This window comes from Hypanus sabinus, chromosome 2, assembly GCF_030144855.1.
Source record: "Hypanus sabinus isolate sHypSab1 chromosome 2, sHypSab1.hap1, whole genome shotgun sequence".
NCBI classification, from domain to species: Eukaryota; Metazoa; Chordata; class Chondrichthyes; order Myliobatiformes; family Dasyatidae; genus Hypanus; species Hypanus sabinus.
The window spans coordinates 129,231,373-129,258,840 of record NC_082707.1 but is presented as its reverse complement, the minus strand read 5'-3'; the positions used below and the strand labels follow the sequence as shown (position 1 = coordinate 129,258,840).

Below are 27,468 nucleotides of genomic sequence, written 5' to 3'. Positions count from 1 at the left end.
CATCCCCCTTCCACACATCCCCTTCCACACAAACCCCTTCCACACATCCCCCTTCCACCCAACCCCCTTCCACACATCCCTCTTCTACACAACCCCCTTCCACACATCCCTCTTCCACACATCCCCCTTCCACCCAACCCCCTTCCACACAACCCCCTTCCACCAACCCCCTTCCACACAACCCTCTTCCACACAACCCCCTTCCACCTAACCCCCTTTCACACAACCCCTTCCACACATCCCCCTTCCACACAACCCCCTTCCACACATCCCCCTTCCACACATCCCCTTCCACACAACCCCCTTCCACACATCCCCCTTTCCACACATCCCCCCTTCCACACATCCCCTTCCACACAATCCCCCTTCACACATCCCCCTCCACACATCCCTCTTCCACACATCCCTCTTCCACACAACCCCCTTTCACACATCCCCCTTCCACACAACCCCCCTTCCACACAAACCCCCTTCACACATCCCCCTTCCACACATCCCCCTTCACACATCCCCCTTCCACACATCCCCCTTTCACCCAACCCCCTTTCACACATCCCCCCTTTCACACATCCCCCTTCCAGACATCCCCCTTCCACACAACCCCTTTCACACAACCCCCTTTCACACATCCCCCTTTCACCCAACCCCCTTTCACACATCCCCCTTTCACACATCCCCCTTCCAGACATCCCCCTTTCACACATCCCCCTTCCACCCAACCCCCTTCCACTCATCCCGCTTCCACCGAACCCCCTCCACCCAACCCCCTTCCACACATCCCTCTTCCACACAACCCCCTTCCACACATCCCCCTTCCACACATCCCCCTTCCACACATCCCCTTCCACACAACCCCCTTCCACACATCCCCCTTCCACACATCCCCCTTCCACACATCCCCTTCCACACAATCCCCCTTCACACATCCCCCTTCCACACATCCCCCTTCCACACATCCCCCTTCCACACATTCCCCTTTCACACAACCCCCTTTCACACATCCACCTTTCACACATCCCCCTTCCACACAAACCCCTTCCACACAACCCCCTTTCACACAACCCCTTCCACACATCCCCCTTCCACACAACCCCCTTCCACACATCCCCCTTCCACACAACCCCCTTCCACACAACCCCCTTTCACACATCCCCCTTTCACACATCCCCCTTCCACACAACCCCCTTCCACACATCCCCCTTCCACACATCCCCTTCCACACAACCCCCTTCCACACATCTCCATCCACACAACCCCCTTCCACACAAACCCCCTTCACACAACCCCCCTTCACATAACCCCCTTCCACACAACCCCCTTCCACCTAACCCCCTATCACACATCCCCTTCCACACATCCCCCTTCCACTCATCCCCCTTCCACACATCCCCTTCCACCTAACCCCCTTTCACACAACCCCTTCCACACATCCCACTTCCACCTAACCCCCTTTCACACAACCCCTTCCACAAAACCCCCTTCCACACAACCCCTTCCACCTAACCCCCTTTCACACAACCCCTTCCACAAAACCCCCTTCCACACAACCCCTTCCACCTAACCCCCTTTCACACAACCCCTTCCACAAAACCCCCTTCCACACAACCCCTTCCACCTAACCCCCTTTCACACAACCCCTTCCACAAAACCCCCTTCCACACAACCCCTTCCACCTAACCCCCTTTCACACAACCCTTCCACCCAACCCCCTTTCACATATCCCCCTTCCACACATCCCCCTTCCACCCAACCCCCTTCCACACAACCCCCTTCCACACAACCCCCTTTCACACAACCTCTTCCACACAACCCCCTTTCACACATCCCCCTTCCACCCAACCCCCTTTCACATATCCCCCTTCCACACATCCCCCTTTCACACAACCCCCTTTCACACATCCCCTTCCTCACATCCCCTTCCACACATCCCCTTCTACACATCCCCTTCCACCCAACCCCCTTCCACACATCCCTCTTCCTCACAACCTCTTCCACACAACCCCCTTTCACACATCCCCCTTCCACCCAACCCCCTTCCACACAACCCCCTTCCACACAACCCCCTTTCACACAACCTCTTCCACACAACCCCCTTTCACACATCCCCCTTCCACCCAACCCCCTTCCACACAACCCCCTTTCACACAACCCCTTCCACACATCCCCCTTCCACACAACCTCTTCCACACAACCCCCTTTCACACATCCCCCTTCCACACATCCCGCTTCCACCCAACCCCCTTTCACACAACCCCCTTTCACACAACCCCCTTTCACACATCCCCCTTCCACCCAACCCCCTTCCACACATCCCCCTTCCACCCAACCCCCTTCCACACAACCCCCTTCCACCCAACCCCCTTCCAGACAACCCCCTTCCACCCAACCTCCTTCCACACATCCCTCTTCCACACAACCCCCTTCCACACATCCCCCTTCCACACATCCCCCTTTCACACAACCCCCTTCCACACAACCCCCTTCCACACAACCTCTTCCACACAACCCCCTTTCACACATCCCCCTTCCACACATCCCGCTTCCACCCAACCCCCTTTCACACAACCCCCTTTCACACAACCCCCTTTCACACATCCCCCTTCCACCCAACCCCCTTCCACACATCCCCCTTCCACCCAACCACCTTCCACACAACCCCCTTCCACCCAACCCCCTTCCAGACAACCCCCTTCCACCCAACCTCCTTCCACACATCCCTCTTCCACACAACCCCCTTCCACACATCCCCCTTCCGCACATCCCCCTTTCACACAACCCCCTTCCACACAACCCCCTTCCACACATCCCCCTTCCACACATCCCCTTCCACACATCCCCCTTCCACACATCCCCCTTTCACACAACCCCCTTTCACACAACCCCCTTCCACACATCCCCCTTCCAAACAACCCCCTTCCACACATCCCCCTTCCACACATCCCCCTTCCACCCAACCCCCTTCCACACATCCCCCTTCCACCCAACCCCCTTCCACACAACCCCCTTCCACCCAACCCCCTTCCAGACAACCCCCTTCCACCCAACCTCCTTCCACACATCCCTCTTCCACACAACCCCCTTTCACACATCCCCCTTCCACACATCCCCCTTCCACACATCCGCCTTCCACCTAACCCCCTTCATACATCCCCCTTCCACCCAACCCCCTTCCACACATCCCCCTTCCACACATCCCCTTCCACACAAACCCCTTCCACTCATCCCCCTTCCACCCAACCCCCTTCCACACATCCCCCTTCCACACATCCCCTTCCACACAAACCCCTTCCACACATCCCCCTTCCACCCAACCCCCTTCCACACATCCCTCTTCTACACAACCCCCTTCCACACATCCCTCTTCCACACATCCCCCTTCCACCCAACCCCCTTCCACACAACCCCCTTCCACCCAACCCCCTTCCACACAACCCTCTTCCACACAACCCCCTTCCACCTAACCCCCTTTCACACAACCCCTTCCACACATCCCCCTTCCACACAACCCCCTTCCACACATCCCCCTTCCACACATCCCCTTCCACACAACCCCCTTCCACACATCCCCCTTCCACACATCCCCTTCCACACATCCCCTTCCACACAATCCCCCTTCACACATCCCCCTTCCACACATCCCCTTCCCACATCCCCTCCACAATCCCCTTTCACACAACCCCCTTTCACACATCCCCCTTTCACACATCCCCCTTCCACACAAACCCCTTCCAACACAACCCCCTTTCACACAACCCCTTCCACACACCCCCTTCCACACAACCCCCTTCACACAACCCCCTTCACACATCCCCCCTTTCACACATCCCCCTTCACACAACCCCCTTCCACACATCCCCCTTCCACACATCCCCTTCCACACAACCCCCTTCCACACATCCCCCCTTCCACACAACCCCCTTCCACACAAACCCCCTTCACACAACCCCCCTTCACACAACCCCCTTCCACACAACCCCTTCCACCTAACCCCCTATCACACATCCCCTTCCACTCATCCCCCTTCCACACATCCCCTTCCACCTAACCACCTTTCACACATCCCCTTCCACCCAACCCCCTTCCACACAACCCCCTTTCACACAACCCCTTCCACACATCCCCCTTCCACACAACCTCTTCCACACAACCCCCTTTCACACATCCCCCTTCCACACATCCCGCTTCCACCCAACCCCCTTTCACACAACCCCCTTTCACACAACCCCCTTTCACACATCCCCCTTCCACCCAACCCCCTTCCACACATCCCCCTTCCACCCAACCACCTTCCACACAACCCCCTTCCACCCAACCCCCTTCCAGACAACCCCCTTCCACCCAACCTCCTTCCACACATCCCTCTTCCACACAACCCCCTTCCACACATCCCCTTCCACACATCCCCCTTTCACACAACCCCCTTCCACACAAGCCCCTTCCACACAACCTCTTCCACACAACCCCCTTTCACACATCCCCCTTCCACACATCCCGCTTCCACCCAACCCCCTTTCACACAACCCCCTTTCACACAACCCCCTTTCACACATCCCCCTTCCACCCAACCCCCTTCCACACATCCCCCTTCCACCCAACCACCTTCCACACAACCCCCTTCCACCCAACCCCCTTCCAGACAACCCCCTTCCACCCAACCTCCTTCCACACATCCCTCTTCCACACAACCCCCTTCCACACATCCCCCTTCCACACATCCCCCTTTCACACAACCCCCTTCCACACAACCCCCTTCCACACATCCCCCCTTCCACACATCCCCTTCCACACATCCCCCTTCCACACATCCCCCTTTCACACAACCCCCTTTCACACAACCCCCTTCCACACATCCCCCTTCCACACAACCCCCTTCCACACATCCCCCTTCCACACATCCCCCTTCCACCCAACCCCCTTCCACACATCCCCCTTCCACCCAACCCCCTTCCACACAACCCCCTTCCACCCAACCCCCTTCCAGACAACCCCCTTCCACCCAACCTCCTTCCACACATCCCTCTTCCACACAACCCCCTTTCACACATCCCCCTTCCACACATCCCCCTTCCACACATCCCCCTTCCACCTAACCCCCTTCATACATCCCCCTTCCACCCAACCCCCTTCCACACATCCCCCTTCCACACATCCCCTTCCACACAAACCCCTTCCACTCATCCCCCTTCCACCCAACCCCCTTCCACACATCCCCCTTCCACACATCCCCTTCCACACAAACCCCTTCCACACATCCCCCTTCCACCCAACCCCCTTCCACACATCCCTCTTCTACACAACCCCCTTCCACACATCCCTCTTCCACACATCCCCCTTCCACCCAACCCCCTTCCACACAACCCCCTTCCACCCAACCCCCTTCCACACAACCCTCTTCCACACAACCCCCTTCCACCTAACCCCCTTTCACACAACCCCTTCCACACATCCCCCTTCCACACAACCCCCTTCCACACATCCCCCTTCCACACATCCCCTTCCACACAACCCCCTTCCACACATCCCCCTTCCACACATCCCCCTTCCACACATCCCCTTCCACACAATCCCCCTTCACACATCCCCCTTCCACACATCCCCCTTCCACACATCCCCCTTTCACACAACCCCCTTTCACACATCCCCCTTTCACACATCCCCCTTCCACACAAACCCCTTCCACACAACCCCCTTTCACACAACCCCTTCCACACATCCCCCTTCCACACAACCCCCTTTCACACATCCCCCTTTCACACATCCCCCTTCCACACAACCCCCTTCCACACATCCCCCTTCCACACATCCCCTTCCACACAACCCCCTTCCACACATCCCCCTTCCACACAACCCCCTTCCACACAAACCCCCTTCACACAACCCCCCTTCACACAACCCCCTTCCACACAACCCCCTTCCACCTAACCCCCTATCACACATCCCCTCCACTCATCCCCCTTCCACACATCCCCTTCCACCTAACCACCTTTCACACAACCCCTTCCACACATCCCCCTTCCACCTAACCCCCTTTCACACAACCCCTTCCACAAAACCCCCTTCCACACAACCCCTTCCACCTAACCCCCTTTCACACAACCCCTTCCACAAAACCCCCATCCACACAACCCCTTCCACCTAACCCCCTTTCACACAACCCCTTCCACAAAACCCCCTTCCACACAACCCCTTCCACTAACCCCCTTTCACACAACCCCTTCCACAAAACCCCCTTCCACACAACCCCTTCCACCTAACCCCCTTTCACACAACCCTTCCACCCAACCCCCTTTCACACATCCCCCTTCCACCAACCCCCCTTCCACACAACCCCTTCCACACAACCCCCTTTCACACAACCTCTTCCACACAACCCCCTTTCACACATCCCCCTTCCACCCAACCCCCTTCCACACAACCCCCTTTCACACAACCCCTTCCACACATCCCCCTTCCACACAACCTCTTCCACACAACCCCTTTCACACATCCCCCTTCCACACATCCCGCTTGCACCCAACCCCCTTTCACACAACCCCCTTTCACACAACCCCCTTTCACACATCCCCCTTCACCCAACCCCCTTCCACACATCCCGCTTCCACCCAACCCCCTTCCACACAACCCTCTTCCACCCAACCCCCTTCCAGACAACCCCCTTCCACCCAACCTCCTTCCACACATCCCTCTTCCACACAACCCCCTTCCACACATCCCCCTCCACACATCCCCCTTTCACACAACCCCCTTCCACACAACCCCCTTCCACACAACCTCTTCCACACAACCCCCTTTCACACATCCCCCTTCCACACATCCCGCTTCCACCCAACCCCCTTTCACACAACCCCCTTTCACACAACCCCCTTTCACACATCCCCCTTCCCCACCCAACCCCCTTCCACACATCCCCCTTCCACCCAACCACCTTCCACACAACCCCCTTCCACCCAACCCCCTTCCAGACAACCCCCTTCCACCCAACCTCCTTCCACACATCCCTCTTCCACACAACCCCCTTCCACACATCCCCCTTCCACACATCCCCCTTTCACACAACCCCCTTCCACACAACTCCCTTCCACACATCCCCCTTCCACACATCCCCTTCCACACATCCCCCTTCCACACATCCCCCTTTCACACAACCCCCTTTCACACAACCCCCTTCCACACATCCCCCTTCCACACAACCCCCTTCCACACATCCCCCTTCCACACATCCCCCTTCCACCCAACCCCCCTTCCACACATGCCCCCTTCCACCCAACCCCCTTCCACACAACCCCCTTCCACCCAACCCCCTTCCAGACAACCCCCTTCCACCCAACCTCCTTCCACACATCCCTCTTCCACACAACCCCCTTTCACACATCCCCTTCCACACATCCCCCTTCCACACATCCCCCTTCCACCTAACCCCCTTCATACATCCCCCTTCCACCCAACCCCCTTCCACACATCCCCCTTCCACACATCCCCTTCCACACAAACCCCTTCCACTCATCCCCCTTCCACCCAACCCCCTCCACACATCCCCCTTCCACACATCCCCCTTCCACACATCCCCCTTTCACACAACCCCCTTTCACACATCCCCCTTTCACACATCCCCCTTCCACACAAACCCCTTCCACACAACCCCCTTTCACACAACCCCTTCCACACATCCCCCTTCCACACAACCCCCTTCCACACAACCCCCTTTCACACATCCCCCTTTCACACATCCCCCTTCCACACAACCCCCTTCCACACATCCCTCTTCTACACAACCCCCTTCCACACATCCCTCTTCCACACATCCCCCTTCCACCCAACCCCCTTCCACACAACCCCCTACCACCCAACCCCCTTCCACACAACCCTCTTCCACACAACCCCCTTCCACCTAACCCCCTTTCACACAACCCCTTCCACACATCCCCCTTCCACACAACCCCCTTCCACACATCCCCCTTCCACACATCCCCTTCCACACAACCCCTTCCACACATCCCCCTTCCACACATCCCCCTTCCACACATCCCCTTCCACACAATCCCCCTTCACACATCCCCCTTCCACACATCCCCCTTCCACACATCCCCCTTCCACACATCCCCCTTTCACACAACCCCCTTTCACACATCCCCCTTTCACACATCCCCCTTCCACACAAACCCCTTCCACACAACCCCCTTTCACACAACCCCTTCCACACATCCCCCTTCCACACAACCCCTTCCACACAACCCCCTTTCACACATCCCCCTTTCACACATCCCCCTTCCACACAACCCCCTTCCACACATCCCCCTTCCACACATCCCCTTCCACACAACCCCCTTCCACACATCCCCCTTCCACACAACCCCCTTCCACACAAACCCCCTTCACACAACCCCCCTTCACACAACCCCCTTCCACACAACCCCCTTCCACCTAACCCCCTATCACACATCCCCTTCCACTCATCCCCCTTCCACACATCCCCTTCCACCTAACCACCTTTCACACATCCCCTTCCACCCAACCCCCTTCCACACAACCCCCTTTCACACAACCCCTTCCACACATCCCCCTTCCACACAACCTCTTCCACACAACCCCCTTTCACACATCCCCCTTCCACACATCCCGCTTCCACCCAACCCCCTTTCACACAACCCCCTTTCACACAACCCCCTTTCACACATCCCCCTTCCACCCAACCCCCTTCCACACATCCCCCTTCCACCCAACCCCCTTCCACACAACCCCCTTCCACCCAACCCCCTTCCAGACAACCCCCTTCCACCCAACCTCCTTCCACACATCCCTCTTCCAGACAACCCCCTTCCACACATCCCCCTTCCACACATCCCCCTTTCACACAACCCCCTTCCACACAACCCCCTTCCACACAACCTCTTCCACACAACCCCCTTTCACACATCCCCCTTCCACACATCCCGCTTCCACCCAACCCCCTTTCACACAACCCCCTTTCACACAACCCCCTTTCACACATCCCCCTTCCACCCAACCCCCTTCCACACATCCCCCTTCCACCCAACCACCTTCCACACAACCCCCTTCCCACCCAACCCCCCTTCCAGACAACCCCCTTCCACCCAACCTCCTTCCACACATCCCTCTTCCACACAACCCCCTTCCACACATCCCCCTTCCACACATCCCCCTTTCACACAACCCCCTTCCACACAACCCCCTTCCACACATCCCCCTTCCACACATCCCCTTCCACACATCCCCCTTCCACACATCCCCCTTTCACACAACCCCCTTTCACACAACCCCCTTCCACACATCCCCCTTCCACACAACCCCCTTCCACACATCCCCCTTCCACACATCCCCCTTCCACCCAACCCCCTTCCACACATCCCCCTTCCACCCAACCCCCTTCCACACAACCCCCTTCCACCCAACCCCCTTCCAGACAACCCCCTTCCACCCAACCTCCTTCCACACATCCCTCTTCCACACAACCCCCTTTCACACATCCCCCTTCCACACATCCCAAATATATTCCTTGTTGCAGATAGTTGCCGTGCACACACACCCCCCCCCCCCCCTGATTCTTCTTCCCCTCGCCTCAGCCTCCAACCTCCCCCCACCCCAACCCCCCACCCCCAACCCCACCACCCCCTACCCCCCCCCTCCCACCCCCCCACCCCAAACCCCCCACCCAACCCCCCCCCCCCATCCCCCCTCCCCCAACCCCCCTCCCCAACCCTCCCACCCCAACCCCCCACCCCCCTACCACCCCTCCCCCATCCCCCCCCAACCCCACCTCCCACAACACCCCTCCCCCCCAACCCCTCCCACCCACAACCACACATCCCCCTTCCACCCCAACCCCCATCCCCACAACCCCCATCCACCCCACCCCCTTCCACACCACCCTCTTCCACACAACCCCCCTCCCCCTAACCCCCTTTCACACAACCCCTTCCCACACATCCCCCTTCCACACAACCCCCTTCCCACACATCCCCCTTCCACACATCCCCTTCCACACAACCCCCTTCCCACACATCCCCCTTCCACACCATCCCCCTTCCACACATCCCCTCCACACCAATCCCCCTTCACACATCCCCCTTCCCCCACACCCCCTTCCACACATCCCCCTTCCACACATCCCCCTTCACACAACCCCCTATCACACATCCCCCTTTCACACATCCCCCTTCCACACAAACCCCTTCCACCAACCCCCTACACACACCCCTTCCACACATCCCCCTTCCACACAACCCCCTTCCACACAACCCCCTTTCACACATCCCCCTTTCACACATCCCCCATCCACACACCCCCTTCCACACATCCCCCTTCCACACATCCCCTTCCACACAACCCCCTTCCACACAACCCCCTTCCACACAAACCCCCTTCACACAACCCCCCTTCACACAACCCCCTTCCACACAACCCCCTTCCACCTAACCCCCTATCACACATCCCCTTCCACTCATCCCCCTTGCCACACATCCCCTTCCACCTAACCACCTTTCACACAACCCCTTCCACACATCCCCCTTCCACCTAACCCCCTTCACACAACCCCTTCCACAAAACCCCCTTCCACACAACCCCTTCCACCTAACCCCCTTTCACACAACCCCTTCCACAAAACCCCCTTCCACACAACCCCTTCCACCTAACCCCCTTTCACACAACCCCTTCCACAAAACCCCCTTCCACACAACCCCTTCCACCTAACCCCCTTTCACACAACCCCTTCCACAAAACCCCCTTCCACACAACCCCTTCCACCTAACCCCCTTTCACACAACCCCTTCCACCCAACCCCCTTTCACATATCCCCCTTCCACACATCCCCCTTTCACACAACCCCCTTTCACACATCCCCTTCCTCACATCCCCTTCCACACATCCCCTTCTACACATCCCCTTCCACACAACCCCCTTCCACACATCCCTCTTCCAGACAACCTCTTCCACACAACCCCCTTTCACACATCCCCCTTCCACCCAACCCCCTTCCACACAACCCCCTTCCACACAACCCCCTTTCACACAACCTCTTCCACACAACCCCCTTTCACACATCCCCCTTCCACCCAACCCCCTTCCACACAACCCCCTTTCACACAACCCCTTCCACACATCCCCCTTCCACACAACCTCTTCCACACAACCCCCTTTCACACATCCCCCTTCCACACATCCCGCTTCCACCCAACCCCCTTTCACACAACCCCCTTTCACACAACCCCCTTTCACACATCCCCCTTCCACCCAACCCCCTTCCACACATCCCCCTTCCACCCAACCCCCTTCCACACAACCCCCTTCCACCCAACCCCCCTTCCAGACAACCCCCTTCCACCCAACCTCCTTCCACACATCCCTCTTCCACACAACCCCCTTCCACACATCCCCCTTCCACACATCCCCCTTCACACAACCCCCTTCCACACAACCCCCTTCCACACAACCTCTTCCACACAACCCCCTTCACACATCCCCCTTCCACACATCCCGCTTCCACCCAACCCCCTTCACACAACCCCCTTCACACAACCCCCTTTCACACATCCCCCTTCCACCCAACCCCCTTCCACACATCCCCCTTCCACCCAACCCCCTTCCACACAACCCCCTTCCACCCAACCCCCTTCCAGACAACCCCCTTCCACCCAACCTCCTTCCACACATCCCTCTTCCACACAACCCCCTTCCACACATCCCCCTTCCACACATCCCCCTTTCACACAACCCCCCTTCCACACAACCCCCTTCCACACATCCCCCTTCCACACATCCCCTTCCACACATCCCCCTTCCACACATCCCCCTTTCACACAACCCCCTTTCACACAACCCCCTTCCACACATCCCCCTTCCACACAACCCCCTTCCACACATCCCCCTTCCACACAACCCCCCTTTCACACATCCCCCTTCCACACATCCCCCTTCCACACATCCCCCTTCCACCTAACCCCCTTCATACATCCCCCTTCCACCCAACCCCCTTCCACACATCCCCCTTCCACACATCCCCTTCCACACAAACCCTTCCACTCATCCCCCTTCCACCCAACCCCCTTCCACACATCCCCCTTCCACACATCCCCTTCCACACAAACCCCTTCCACACATCCCCCTTCCACCCAACCCCCTTCCACACATCCCTCTTCTACACAACCCCCTTCCACACATCCCTCTTCCACACATCCCCCTTCCACCCAACCCCCTTCCACACAACCCCCTTCCACCCAACCCCCTTCCACACAACCCTCTTCCACACAACCCCCTTCCACCTAACCCCCTTTCACACAACCCCTTCCACACATCCCCCTTCCACACAACCCCCTTCCACACATCCCCCTTCCACACAACCCCTTCCACACATCCCCCTTCCACACATCCCCCTTCCACACAACCCCTTCCACCCAACCCCTTCCACACATCCCCTTCCACATATCCCCCTTCCACACATCCCCCTTCCACACATCCCCCTTCCACAACATCCCCCTTCCACCCAACCCCCTTCCACACATCCCCTTCCACCCAACCCCCTTCCACACATCCCCCTTCCACCCAACCCCCTTCCACACATCCCCTTCCACACATCCCCCTTCCACACATCCCCCTTCCACACATCCCCCTTCCACCCAACCCCCTTCCACACATCCCCTTCCACACATCCCCCTTCCACACATCCCCCTTCCACACATCCCCCTTCCACACATCCCCCTTCCACACATCCCCCTTCCACCCAACCCCCTTCCACACATCCCCTTCCACCCAACCCCCTTCCACACATCCCCTTCCACACATCCCCCTTCCACACATCCCCCTTCCACACAACCCCTTCCACACATCCCCCTTCCACACAACCCCCTTCCACACATCCCCCTTCCACCCAACCCCCTTCCACACATCCCCTTCCACACATCCCCCTTCCACACAACCCCTTCCACACAACCCCCTTCCACACAACCCCTTCCACACATCCCCCTTCCACACATCCCCCTTCCACACATCCCCTTCCACACAAACCCCTTCCACACATCCCCCTTCCACCCAACCCCCTTCCACACATCCCCCTTTCACACATCCCCTTCCACACATCCCCCTTCCACACATCCCCCTTCCACACAACCCCCTTCCACACATCCCCCTTCCACACAACCCCTTCCACACATACCCCTTCCACACATCCCCTTCCACATAACTCTCTTCCACACAACCCCCTTTCACACAACCCCTTTCCACACATCCCCCTTCTACACAATCCCCTTCCACACTTGCCACCCCTTGGCTCCATTTATCAACTTCACACACACACATTTCCCCCTTCCAGCCCCCATCTGATTCCGACTGGCTTTCCGTTCTCACCTCCTTTACTTATCCGAATCCAAGTCTGGTAGCATTTTGTGTTTCGGCTTCTCTCTGCTTAGCAGCTCTCTCTCATCTTCACACACTTACCATTCACCTTGCTCCATCTTTGGTTTCCCTGTTTTCCTCTCTCTCTGTCTGCCTCCATTTATCACTCGCCTGCTTTACAGAGTTCCTCCTCCATTCCTTCTCCTCTCTGCTACCTGGCACTACCTATCTGACATCTTACACCCCTCCTCAGTCCTCCAATCACTGTGGAATCATTTCTTGCTGCTTCCCTTGTCCTCTCTAAGCCGAACCTCTTGCTTCTCCACTCTCAGTATTGCAGCAGCCTTCCAACCTGAAACATCGGCAATTTCTTTCCTCCCCTAGATGTAGCATGTCCTGCTGAGTTCCTCCAGCACAATACTTGTTGCTCCATTTACACACTTCTTGATCTTCCCTCCACCGGATATTGCAAAACATTTTTCATACTTGCCCATTAAGGTGAACTGTTCTTTTTAACTCGTGCACCGGAAGCATGTAATGTTGCAGTGTATGCTTCCGTCTGGCAAGGGCAGGGAGAATGGCAACATAGACCCAAGTGTCAAACTCCTCTCATGAATAAAGGCCACAAGAGTGAAATACTGCTGGGCATTGGCATCTGGGGAACTGAAACCTAGCATAAGTTAATCGCTTCAGGGGACAGAGGGAAAAGCTTAAGGAGAAATAAAGCAACTCCAAATGAGGTTGCCTGCATAACAACAGTCACAGGACTTCAAAGTAGTTCATTGTACATGGAACGCTTTGGGTCACTTCTAAAAGATGTGATAAGGAAATTTAAAAATGTAAATCTTTCCCTTTGGAGAAATAAGTCTAAAGCAGCACTGTAAAGATACAATCTTTTTTGCCGAGCTTCTAAGAATGTATTGTACTAAACTAGTGAAGAATTAATTTCTGTCTCTTTGTTATTCAGCTTGTCAAAGCAAAAATGGTCACTGTTGGTAATGGATTCTCTAAAAACTTTTTGCTCAATGATTTGCGAACACCCAAAGGTTGGCGGCTGCTCGATGTAAAAGAATTTGCCAACATAAAATAACATTTGAAAAAGGCATGGTCATTTAATTTGCTCAAACAGATCATGGCTGATTTGTGGTAACTGCCCTTCCTTGCCACATTTTCCTTAGTAATCCATTCATAAAAATCTCAGCTTTAAAATTAGCATTTGGGTTTGCATCAATTATCACCTGTGGGAGAGCATCAAATCTCCATCACACTCTATCACAGGGTGTTTCCCACCTCCACTAGTGAAAGGGCACTCTCCAATTTCTAAACCTCAGATCCAACATTGACCAGGCTGCAGAAATTGTTCCTTTATGTATAACCTAACAGGCTTCTTTTATATCTCGGGGAATTAAATGCCACTCAATGGAATTCAGGCATCATAATGGAAGATTTACTCACTATGTTTCCCCTATCCTTCCTGAAAGAAGAGTTCAAAGGTCACTTCCCATTTGTCACACTTTTATCTCTTTTGATATTGATAACTTAAATATTTGTTCTCCACTTACCCTACTAATGATACCACCTGAGTTTTGAATCACTGGCTGACTGGGATATATGATCTTCTGTTCTGTCCTCTAAGTTGTTTGAAATGGCACTAAGAGGACCTCCTCCTCACTGGACCAACACTTGCTCTGTTGAGTCTGTATAACAGCTGGTGTAAGTTGTCACTCATGTACAACTATCTGGACCATCCATGGTCCTTATTAGGAAATTGTCACCTTTGAACTTTTGTCTTTGACTCCATGGAGGTCCTATCCAAAATGGTGAAAAACCGAATGTATTGGAGATCCAAAGAGATTCAGTGTTGTGTGTACATCACTAAAAAGTGTCACAGTCTGCTTCAAAAAATCATTCAAATAAAGTGAACAGAAATGCTGGGCAACTCAAACACAAAATGCTGAAGGATCTCAACAAGTCAGGCAGCATCATGGTCACCATTTTGAGCCGAGATTCTTCATCAGAACTGAAATGGCTGGAAATTCTACTCTTTATATTGAAAGCATATGAAATAAAAGCTGAGTTTGTTTTTCATTGCAGCAAGTGTGTGTATGCGCAGGTGCAAAGAAGACTTTCTTGGCGTGCAGATGGTCTGCTTCCGCACCTCGGAAACGCTGTAGAAACAAGCCATCTACCACTTCAAAGGACTGTCTCGGGAGAGGGAGGATAACTTTGCCTCAATTTTAGACTTCAGTTCTTTGAGGATCATTATCAAATGCCTTCAAGTTCAAAGAAGTAACATCCCGAGATATTTCCTATACATTCTGATAGGGTATCGCCTGATGATAGATCAGGCTTTATGTCAATATTGTGCATCCAAATTCCACTACAGCAGGGGTCCATGGCATAAAAAAAGAATGGGGACCCCTGCACTACAGAGAGGGGATATCAGAATCTAGCCCAACAATTCTGTACATCTCTGAGGGAGCCTTTCAGATGAGCCATGAAACTAAAATAGTGTGTGCCCTTTCAAATAGAAGAGTCCCTGCAACAAATATTTTGGTATCTTTGCAAATATCTGTTACTCAGTTAAGGTAGATGATCACATTGCTGCTTGGATGGAGATGCAACCATAGTCGTGTCTGCACTTCAAAAATATTTCCTATGTAGTGAGGCACTTTAGAGCGTTTCAACAGAATGAAAAATGTTACGTGTTATATAAATGACACCTACTAAAATGCTCTTTAATGCATTTAGAGCTTTCCCCCCAAATTTTTGACATTTAAACATCTCTGGCAATTATTTTCTACCCCCCACAACTCCCCAGCAGCCTCTCCATCCCACAAGATGTCTGCATTCCATTCTCCAGGCTGTCCCAGAAAATTGTGAAATTGGGGTGGGTAGAATCGAGGTCAGAGGATGTAATTTTAAAGTTAGGTTGCAGGGCAGATTCAATTACACTGGCTGTAATCGGAAAAACACTGCCTCCTCAGTTGTTTGAAATAAGACTTTAACCTCTAACAGTGGGCCATTGTAAGTGTTTGGGGAAGACTGATTGCTCAGTCCACCTGCAATCAAAATGAATAGGAAGAACCGTCAACACCAATTGCTGCTTACTCTGATATTCTTCCTCTGTTGTTTCTGTCTGCACCAGCAAAACGTATTGTCTATTTACACACGCACGCACGCTTGGTGACATGTACCTGGTTTCCAAAACGGTCTTCGCAAAGAAGAGTTACCTCAGGAAAGTCAATGGCGTCGATCAGAACCCTGGTGCCCGATCACCTTGCCCCGGATCAAGGCTTCATTGTATGACAGCTGTCACACAGTGACACCAAGTTAAAGGAACCCATGCACAGGCTTCCCCCCCCCCCACCCCCCACAACAGGAAGGCTGGGAGCTGGAATGTCAGCACACTTGTGGGCGATCACAACAGTGACAGACCAGAACACTGCTCTGCTATCCTAATGTGGGGACTTTGGCAGTTACATTGGGTGAGGTATGATGGGAAAGAGATGGACGGGTCAGAATCAGAATTATGTTTAATATCACTGGCATAAGCTGTGAAATTTGTCTGCTACACCATAATCCAGAGAGGCTAACCAGAATATAAAGCTCTGAATCCATGGGTTGTGTTTGGGCATTAAAAATGATCTAGTCTGAAATTCTATAAATTCTCTCCTGTGGGATAATTGAATGTTTTGGGACTGTCCGGTTCACTCTAATGCAGAACCAGCACACCACCATCATTATCACATGCACTCTAACTCTGGAAATTATGGGTGAGACTGAGGAGAATTTCCTGGTGTGACCTTGAGAACCCCTGACCTTTATCCCAGAGGAAGTAATCTTGGAAAACTATGTGCCAGGTTGGACAGGACACAGAGCCTTAAAGCAGCTGGCAAAGAGACTGCAGGGAAAGCTATCTCCAATGGAGACCTCTTGTTAACTAAGTGCATCATAGCTAACTCAGGGGCCATTCCACTGAAGACCAAGAGTGTAGGAAAGCACATTAAGGGCAAAGAAGCAGTCAGCACCTCCAGGGAGTATTTTGAGGACCCTCTGAATACTTGACATGAATATCCTTGACTTTATCCCATGGAAAGCTGTTCAGACCTGGTCTGCTACCACTTCTGACTGACACGATGTCAAGAAGGCCATATGCCTGGAGAGCAGACATTGCTCCTGCTGAAGTTCTAAAACCTCGGGGATAGATGCTATAGACACAAATTCACAATCTTTTCTGCCACGTTTGGGAAGCAGACAACAAGGGGACCCCAGAGGTTCCATTGATTGTAATAACACAGGGGTCCAAGGAAAAATCATGGTCAATCTCAATCCCCTCATTCCGAGGGGCAAAGATCTGTTCCTTGAATTACAGTATTCCCTTGCTCCATTATGGCAAGGGATTCTCATGCGAACAAAGGAACAATGCAGGGTCCCTTTGAAAAAGGTAAAACACTCACCAATTAACAGGAGTACCTGATCTATGACTGCACAAAGTAGAGATGGGCACTCATGTTAGCACAGAGGGTGTATCAGGTGTCTTTGTTGGGAGCATACAGTATAAATGATGCACTACTACTTTAAAATGCCAAAATGCCCCATATGCGACAAAGTTTGGGGGTTCTGCATCAGCTATTAAGAACCCACATCTGCAGCAATGTAATCTGTAACACTACAGGCTGCTTACAACTGGAAACAGGGTTAACAACAGACTACACTGAACTTTAATTCTCACCTTAACACTCAGCACATGAGGATCCTTCATTGTTATTACACAGGGGTAGATTCACACCTGTCTCAGGGAGGTGAAAATAAAGCAGGCTAAGTTTTGTACATTCGATTCCGAAACTGAATGAGGAAAGATACAAACTGGTAAGATTGGGATATATTAATTTAATCTCTATTAACTCCAAGTGACAATAGAAAAGACATTTTACAGTAATGTGTATTTATAACTTTCCCATCAAAGCAAGTTGAATTTGTAAAGTTAAAAATGAACTATTACCATATATAACAATCTCATGAATTATTGAGACTTGTGACTTCTACCAAAGGCATAGTAGCATAGCAGTCAGTGTAATGCTATCCCAGCACCTGCAGACAGATTCCGTTCCCACTGCTGTCTATAAGGAATTTGTATGCTCCCTCTGTGACTATGTGGTTTCCTCCTGGTGCTCTAGTTTCCTCCCACATTCCAAAGACATACTGGTTAGTAGGTCAATTAGCCACATGCGTATAATTGTGTGGCATGGACTCATTGAGCCAGAAGGGTCTGTTACTGTGTTATTACTTCAAACAAACAAATAAATAATGCAACACAAGACTAATGGCTTCCTCTCAGGTACAGAAAGTGAATGTAAAATAACACACTGCTGATGACACGCTTTTCCTTGGCCACCAAAGCCATGGTTATTCCAAGATGCTTTTGCTTGAGGTCATTGATAAATACATTAAAGAGAATGTCCTGCTTTCCCTTGCCAGAAAGAATGTAGTAGTAGTAGATAAGTCAAGTCAAGTCACTTTTATTGTCATTTCGACCATAACTACTGGTACGGTACATAGTAAAAATGAGACAATGTTTTTCAGGACCATGGTTTACATGACACAGTACAAAAACTAGACTGAACTACGTAAAAAAACACAACACAGAGAAAGCTACACTAGACTACAGACCTACACAGGACTGCATAAAATGCACAAAAATCAGTGCAGGCATTACAATAAATAATAAACAAGACGATAGGGCAGTAAGGTTTCAGTCCAGGCTCTGGGAATTGAGGAGTCTGATAGCTTGGGGGAAGAAACTGTTACATAGTCTGGTCGTGAGAGCCCGAATGCTTCGATGCCTTTTCCCAGATGGCAGGAGGGAGAAGAGTTTGTATGAGGGGTGCGTGGGGTCCTTCATAATGCTGTTTCCTTCGCGGATGCAGCAAGTAGTGTAAATTTCTGTGATGGTGGGAAGAGAGATCCCGGTGATCTTCTCAGCTGACCTCACTGTCTGCTGCAGGGTCTTGCGATCCGAGATGGTGCAATTTGCAAACCAGGCAGTGATGCAGCTGCTCAGGATGCTCTCAATACAACCCCTATAGAATTTGATGAGGATGGGGGGGGGGGGGGGTGCGAGATGGACTTTCCTCAGCCTTCGCAGAAAGTAGAGACGCTGCTGGGCTTTCTTTGCTACGGAGCTGGTGTTGGGGGACCAGGTGAGATTCTCCATCAGGTGAACACCAAGAAATTTGGTGCTCTTTACGATCTCTACCGAGGAGCTGTTGATGTTCAGTGGGGAGTGGTCACTCCGTGCCCTCCTGAAGTCAACAACTATCTCTTTTGTTTTGTTCACATTAAGAGACAGGTTGTTGGCTCTGCACCAGTCCATTAGCCACTGCGCTTCCTCTCTGTAAGCTGACTCGTCGTTCTTGCTGATGAGACCCACCACGGTCGTGTCATTGGCGAACTTGATGATGTGGTTCGAGCTGTGTGTTGCAACACAGTCGTGGGTCAGCAGAGTGAACAGCAGTGGACTGAGCACACAACCCTGGGCCCCCCCGTGCTCAGTGTGATGGTGTTGGAGACGCTGCTCCCGATTCGGACTGACTGAGGTCTCCCAGTCTGGAAGTCTAGGATCCAGTTGCAGAGGAAGGTGCTCAGGCCCATTAGGCTCAGCTTTCCAATCAGTTTCAGAGGGATGATTGTGTTGAATGCTGTACTGAAGTCTATGAACATCATTCGAATGAATAATTTATGAATATGGGACATGTATTAAATTTCGTATAAACTGGAAAGTATAGCTGGTCTCCATTCACTCATGTGGTCTACATGTTTGGTAATATCTAATCATCTTCTTCCCTACTCTCGTAACCTTAGTGCCTCTCAACAGTGGCTTTGGCCCTTTACCGAGGATATCTCAATGAATGCACGTAGTCTGGCCACAGTTCTTTTGATAATATCCAACCATTTTGTGCCCTTTTTCTGCTTTTCCTTGCAGACATGCTTAGTGTTTATACATTTTGATCTTTTCTGTCCTCTATTAATTTTATTCTCCTGTTCACTCAAAAAAAAAAACGCATTAGCAAATCATGATGAATATACCCCAGACCTGTGAAGGAAGTTGATGTAGTAAATGATGATAGTACAAGATGGGTGAAATTAGCTTGGTTGGTCATTACACATCCAACCAATTTTTACTCCATTTGGCTGGAATTGAAAATCAGTTGGAATATTTAATTAACTGATCCTATACGGATTGTTGAACACAATCAAAATTACCCATGCTAACTTTGTATATTACAAATCCCTCTTCTCAAAGAGCACTTAGTTTCCTTACTATTTATTACACCTCTCTCCTCTTTACCCGCCAAGAGGACCACAACCTTGTCATAGGCTTCGGAGGCTAGCGTGCCTCGGTGACCTGGAAAGCTATGTTTGCTGGAGTCAGGGCTTCATATTTTTGCCTCTTGGTCGGGTCACCCATGCCAAACAGGTCAAAGGGTCGAGGCCAGACTAAAAGGGGCCCACCAGTACTCCAGGTCTGGGGGTTCAGCTCAGGGCTAACAACCCCGACTGGTAAAACAAAACTTAGGGAAACAGCAATGAAAAATCCAGCAATGGTATTCCTGAGTCTCCAGCTGGGATTTACACGACTGACAGTAGTGAAAACTGAGAGGAAGCTACTGACGTGATGAAGGAAGCCCTGAAAACCGCCAGAGATGAAAGACCTTCATTGCTGTCCGAGATGCCAGCAGTGTAACAGGCAGTACGTAAGTAAGTCTCCCCTTTATGATCTCTCTGGGAGACAAACTACCCACTGTCTTGTACAGCTCATACAACTACTCCTCCTCCCACCCCAGCTTTTGTAATAATACTATCCCTTTCTCTCACTTTCTCCTTTGCATCTGTTCTTAAGATGAGGTTGCCGGTTCTACAGTATCTGAGATGTTCTCATCTATCAGGAGAAGTGTCTTCCTCCCCATATCCCTTTATTTCCCACTCCACCCCCCCCCCCCACCAATCCCTTATCACCCAGTTTCTTTCCCCTCCCGCACCTGCTCATTACCTATGTACTTCTCCCACTGGGTGGCCTGTTTCTCCCTCAGTGGCTCACACCTACCTACCTACCCGCCCTCATTTGCTTCTGTTCTTAACCTGCTTTTCTCATCGTGTTCCATCATCTGCAGCCTTCTGTTGTCTCTGCTTATCACCTCCTAGACTCTGCTGCAATCTTCGGCCTTCCTCCCTCCACCCGACTCATCAGCCAACCGACAGATTCTCTCTTGCATCCACCCCCTTTATCTCTTTATACTGGCCATCTCCCCTCTACATTTCATCTTAGATGAAGAATCAGGACACAACTACCCCCTTCCTTCCGTGGATACAACCTGACACAAAGCAGCTCATACTTTGTCTAGTGCTCTGTGTTTACTATCAGTATCATGCATGCAGTGGATTGAAATACCACAAAACCTCACTCCCCACTGTTCGTGTTTGTAATTTTGATTTCTCTCTGAATATTCCCATAGATTAGAAAATGAAAAAAAAAGCAGTTGAGACTCCCCCCACCCCACCCATCTGCCATGACTCAGTTGGTCATTCTGTGGTACTGAGCCAAGTGGAACAGAAAGATTCCACTCTGTTCTTAGGGACGCTGACCTGCGCAATAAGACGCAGAGTAGTGAAGTAACTTGGCTGTTGGAGCCAAGGGCTGTTATTGGGGAAAGTGTTCAACAGCTTTTGGAATGGAGAGGGAGGGAGTAAATGTCAAAAAGACTAAAAGTACAAACAAACAGGAGGGAGGAAAAGATCGAGGTGTTTAGTCTTCTCTCTCTCCTTCTTATTCCTCACATACATCAGTGGTTATATCATATCAAAGGGACTGTTATGTGTGCAAATTGATTGTTACATTTTCAATGAAGCTTGGGAGCAAGTTGGGGCCATTAATTACAAAAGAAGCCATAAGCATTTATTAGAAATATATGTGAAACAGATTTCACAGGGTGAGAAGTGGGGAATTGGCATCAGGCATTAAAAGATTGAGTAAGAACCTTTGAATATATTATAGTGACTACTGAAAATCAAAACTGCATGTTGATTTGGCCATGAGGAAAAAAATACTTCAGATATTTAACCCTTAATTTGCCATGGTTAAGAATATGTAGTTGAGTTTTTTGGCGGTTGCATTTCTGATTTTGACTCTTAATGCAGGTTGAATCAAAGTCCTCGAGCCACTAACTAGACTGGTGTCAATCTGAAAACTGATACTCATTACACCTTTTCTTTTAATTTATTAATTTTGTTTGAGGGAATCTAACTGTCACTGGTAGGCTAAACATTTATTGTCCAATGTTAACTGCCTTTGGGAAAGCCATGTTCCTTTTCTGGCGAAGGATGGGGGTGTTCCAGGATTAGACCCAGAGAAATGAACGATAGCAATTTATTTGCAAGTCAGGATTATTTAATGAGTATTTCTGTGACTGAAACAGACTTACTTTAAAATTCAGGAAAATTTCAAATATTATTAATCTGGAACAGATATCTACATTGTGATGGAGGTTACTGTTGGTGGATTCCGAATTATCTTCAAGAAATAGCTTTGCTTCTAGATTTGGCTATTTGAGGTCACTGCCAATTCTGGGTCCTGGGGGCATTTTGTACCCATATTCAAGTATGCAGGGGCTCCTTGGGTGATGAAAGACTTGTCTTATTGAAATCTCTCTCAAATATTTTAAAACATTATTCTCGGTTAGTAATAATAATAATGCTCATTATATTTATCAAATACTGGGTATTCAATTAGTTTAGTTATGGTGGTTATTCAAATAAATTAAAGAATTACAGCAAGAGTACATAGAGCAATATGATACGGGCTACACTAGAGAAAGGATGCTTCTGAGAAATGGACAGGTCCCAGGAACAACCCATGATTGGCCAGTAGTAGGCAGTCCTCAATCTGAGATACTGCTTAAGAAGAATCAATACATTAGAAGTACAGTGGAAGTACTGACTGGTAGTTCAATACTGGCGTATAATGCCTTACTAATGGCGCTACAACCATTCTGGCACGTTAGCAGAGAAGAAGTACTTCACTGGATCATTTCTCTTTACAAAATATTTACCAGAATATGATAACGAATAATGCTCAAAGTCAATAGCTTGTTTAGAGAATTAAAAGGGGAATTCTTCCCTTGTGATTGGGAAATACTCCAAACAATAAACAGAAGAAAAACCAAAATACAGTGAATGCCGAAAACCTGATGGAAGCTCATTAATCCGAATGATTCACTTTCTCTTTCCATTCTATTTCTGTTTTCTGTTTACAGCCTCAATGTAATCATAGGCAGTAAAAATGTAATCATGTCTCATGTATGGTCTGCCTGCATGGCATGCAAAACAAAGCTGTTCACTCTATCTCGGTACATGCCACACCATTATTACATACGGATTGTGAAGCATTTCCAGTGTGACCTACCAATAAAAAAAAACCGGATCAAAAGCAACATATCACACAGTGGCTGGTAATCTGAAATGATAGGCAGAGGTTTCTGTACAGAGGTGCTGGACAGATCAGGCAGCATCTCTGGAGAGAGGAGAAAGATAAAGTTTCAAGCCGAAGTGTTACAGCAATAAACTGGAGCTCATTTCATAACAAAAATAAGTAGGAAGAAAGAAAGGGTTCTTGTAGCGGCGGGACGTTTAGGGACAGTGCCACGGGGAAGGGTACTTGAGCGGTCTCAGGAATATGTCCCCCTCCCCCCCGTGAATGTGGGGGGATGAAGTAAAAGTCAAATTTACTGTCATAGTAATAAGTTGGTATATGTCTTCACAGGTGCAAGCAACATCACGGACACATGGCATCAGACACAAGAAAAACATAAACGTGAGTTATATAAGAAAGAACACAATTACAACAAAACAAAAATAAAACAAATTCCAAAGTTTGCAAAGTAATCCTGGTGTTGCTGCACAGAGGTAGAGATCAGGTTCGTTCAAGCTGCTCGGACGGGGTGTGTGTGTGAGTGTGGGGTGGGGGAAGGAACGCTCAGCGCTCTGCACCTCGCCACTCTGAGCCCTCTCCCCTCCCCTTGCACCACACACTCGCTTAATAAAACGCCGGACGCTCAATTAAGCCGGCACAAGAGCTCCCGATGGGGTCGAGCCGCGGGCCCCTCTGTACAATGAGGATGACCCTCAATGGCCCGAATAGTAAAGAATTAATTTCCTATGACACAGTGTAAACAGTGGAGAAGAATAGCGGGTGCAGGTGTGCCGCATTGAAGGGAACCGGCTTGTCCCGCGAGGGAGGAACTTTCACACGAGTTTCACTTTTTACCGATGAGCTGTTCCTCAGATCGATTTATGTCAACACCGAGCGCTGGTGTCAGATCTTGGCAAACATTCACACTCGCCGTCAAACAGAAAGAAACGCTCTCTTTCATTCCCCCATAAAGCCGCTACCCACCTCACACTTCATCAGCGGTCCAGCGCACAGGGTTCAATTGGTCAATGCCTGGACCCGTTTCATTGGGGAGGGATTGCTGGCTCTTGCCACCAGTCTCTTGTGCAAAGACTTTCCTTAACCTGTTACTCGCAATTTACAAAAAAAAAATCCCCCATAAGTCCCAAAGCATCCATTTGATGCCTGCTCTCCCTCAAATTAATCTCGGTGCAAGTCATGATAAAGGTGATCCTAACTAAAAGTAAAAAAGAGGTATACAAAATATAACGTTGGAACGTGGAATCGAAATTATGGAAATCGTGCTGTTTTGACCACTTTTTTTTATAAACAGATTATGCTAAAATCAGCGTGAGTGGGACTTACTGATTTATATAGAAATGGCAGATATTCTGCAACAGGAAAGAAGCCAGTAGCGGTTCTTTAGTCTAAATTGGCTGTGACATTGAAACCCTCTGATAGCAATTGTTAGGTATTCGCGCATTCGGCGGGATACCTCGTAAAACACTTTCGCTGATGCTGAGAGTTATACTTTAATTGCTTGGCAGATTTAGGCAATTTTTTAACCAGTCCGATCTATTTATTAAATGAATAAGTACTGATTAAACAAATAAACGGACACCCTTGCAGACCAGTATTAACGCATTTCAGGAATAAAGAAATTGATCAGATTACCCAGAGTTTGGATATTTCCAGGAACAGTAACTCATTCCAAATACCGCACACCTCACCGCATTAATAAAATGAAATATCGCGCTCTCCCCTTTCCTGAGGTCCTATACGGAAGGCTGCGTATACTAACGGTGTAAAAAAAATTGTCCTTATACGTTACCATGGCAACCCAAATAACTTAAAACAAATTGTAACACCTTCAATTGAAAGCAGATGCTCATGTGTTGTAAGAATAGCCTAAACATAGCATTATTATTTAGTTAAAAATTGCAGTTAAATATGAAGCGAGCAGGCAAAGGACTGCCCAGTGGAGCACGGAACCTGCTGCATATCTGGACGAGCGATCGCCTTGACTCCTATTGCAACAATGTTTGTACACCTGCATCAACAACCGCGACTGGTCCTCTGGGGCAAATAAACATGTACTCCTTGGGGGTGAGCTTAATTCGTACCCACTTGAAGGACGGCTGTTATGCTGAAGTCCTTTCTGTGAAATGTCCGGTGGACCAATATGTGCTTTTTAAAAAAAAATGCTTTTGACAGCTGGAAAGTAAACATTTCAAGTTAACATTGTGGGTTTTTTTTTGCTTTGTGATAGCGGCTCTGGTACAAAGTTTCCCTGCGCCTCTGGGGAAAGGTGGAAGACGCTAAGGAAGCGGGGTGGGGGGATGACAAGAGCAGCAGCTACCAATTTGTTGGAGGTCATAACCTTAAAACAGGACTGTGCTGAGGGAAAAAGTGGCACAAGGCGGAAAGTAGCCAACGGTGTCAATAGTATGCAACCTTCTGCTCACTGTATAAACTAGTTATGGTTTATTAGCATGGTGCATCTGGGGGTACTAGGCACCTCTTGGCAACAGCGAATAATGCCCTTGCTTTGATGAAGTTGTCCGTTTTGAAAGTTGCTGCAGATTCTGTCAGTATCTATATTATTTTGCAATGTTTTTTAGGTCAACGATGAAATATGTTGACTATCTGCTAGCTTCTTTTATGTTTGGGGTTGGGTGTATGTGTTTAGCATTTGATTTTTTCCCCCAGCAGATATATATATACACACACACGATAGACGGTTGGGTTTAAAAGCATCCACGCCACTTAGTTGCGGCGTGTCAGCAGGGGAGCGACGTGATCTGAGAAAAATCATACGCAGAAATGCACCATTTAAAATCGCTCAACGTTTTAAGATCGTCGCGAGGGAGTCCGCCAGCCGACCCTGTTCGCCGTGTTTCCAAAACCGATGCGGCTTTGTGGTTGATACTTTTCTCGTTTCATATTACGAATCCTTACTAATTTCCCGCTGTAATTAATGCGAACCAATCTTCTGGCGAGGTGACACAGTCCCTTCCATTCCACAACATTCCCAAACCCATTCCCATATGTAGAGATAAATTGCACTTTACCAGTTAGTTCATTAAATGCCACCCCCTCCTTTGCTAGTAAAAACGTTACTCCTTGGAAAAACACATGTAGGAATCATTAATCTCCAGCCTAATTGTGGTCTGAAACACACGAGTTTTCTCTGAGCGCACTTTCTCTCTTGTATAAACCACAGGCAGTTTACAAATATTCGGTCAAAATGTTTTCTATCGGTTGTTTTTAAAGATTACATTTTTTTTTAGAAGGCCGTCAATCCAGTTAGAATGTAACACCAGGGGCTTCAAAAGCACCTTTTGGTCACAGTTTGCAGCCAGCTTCACCACCCCTCCTCCTCCATCACACCTGCAACGCGAGATCAACTTCTGCTTACCAGACACAAAGACAGCTACTGCGTCAACATCTGTGCAGAAAGAAAACGAGCGCAAGGCGTACCTTAGGTCGCCCTCCTGATCGTTCCATCTACTGGGCAATATGCGAATATTACCGAAACTTCCATAAATTGTTCCAAAGTGAGAAACGAAAAGCACAACAGGAGACGAGGAAAGGGATGCAAGGGAAATTCGTTGCTCCCAGTGAATTTTTTTGTGAAAAGTTGAAATATGAACTATATTCGCACGCCAGAAAAT

General features: G+C 50.4%; 1 protein-coding gene across 1 annotated transcript; it reads left to right on the top strand.

Moving 5' to 3' along the window:
* Nucleotides 1–4,856: 4,856 nt before the first annotated feature.
* On the top strand, nucleotides 4,857–27,292 carry LOC132403923 (uncharacterized; the record flags this gene model as incomplete). The annotated part of the gene is made up of 3 exons (XM_059987757.1): nucleotides 4,857–5,012; nucleotides 8,679–8,797; nucleotides 27,085–27,292. Coding segments are annotated over 3 exons (483 nt in total), but the record flags the coding sequence as incomplete, so codon positions are not given.
* Between the last annotated feature and the right edge of the window lie 176 nt (nucleotides 27,293–27,468).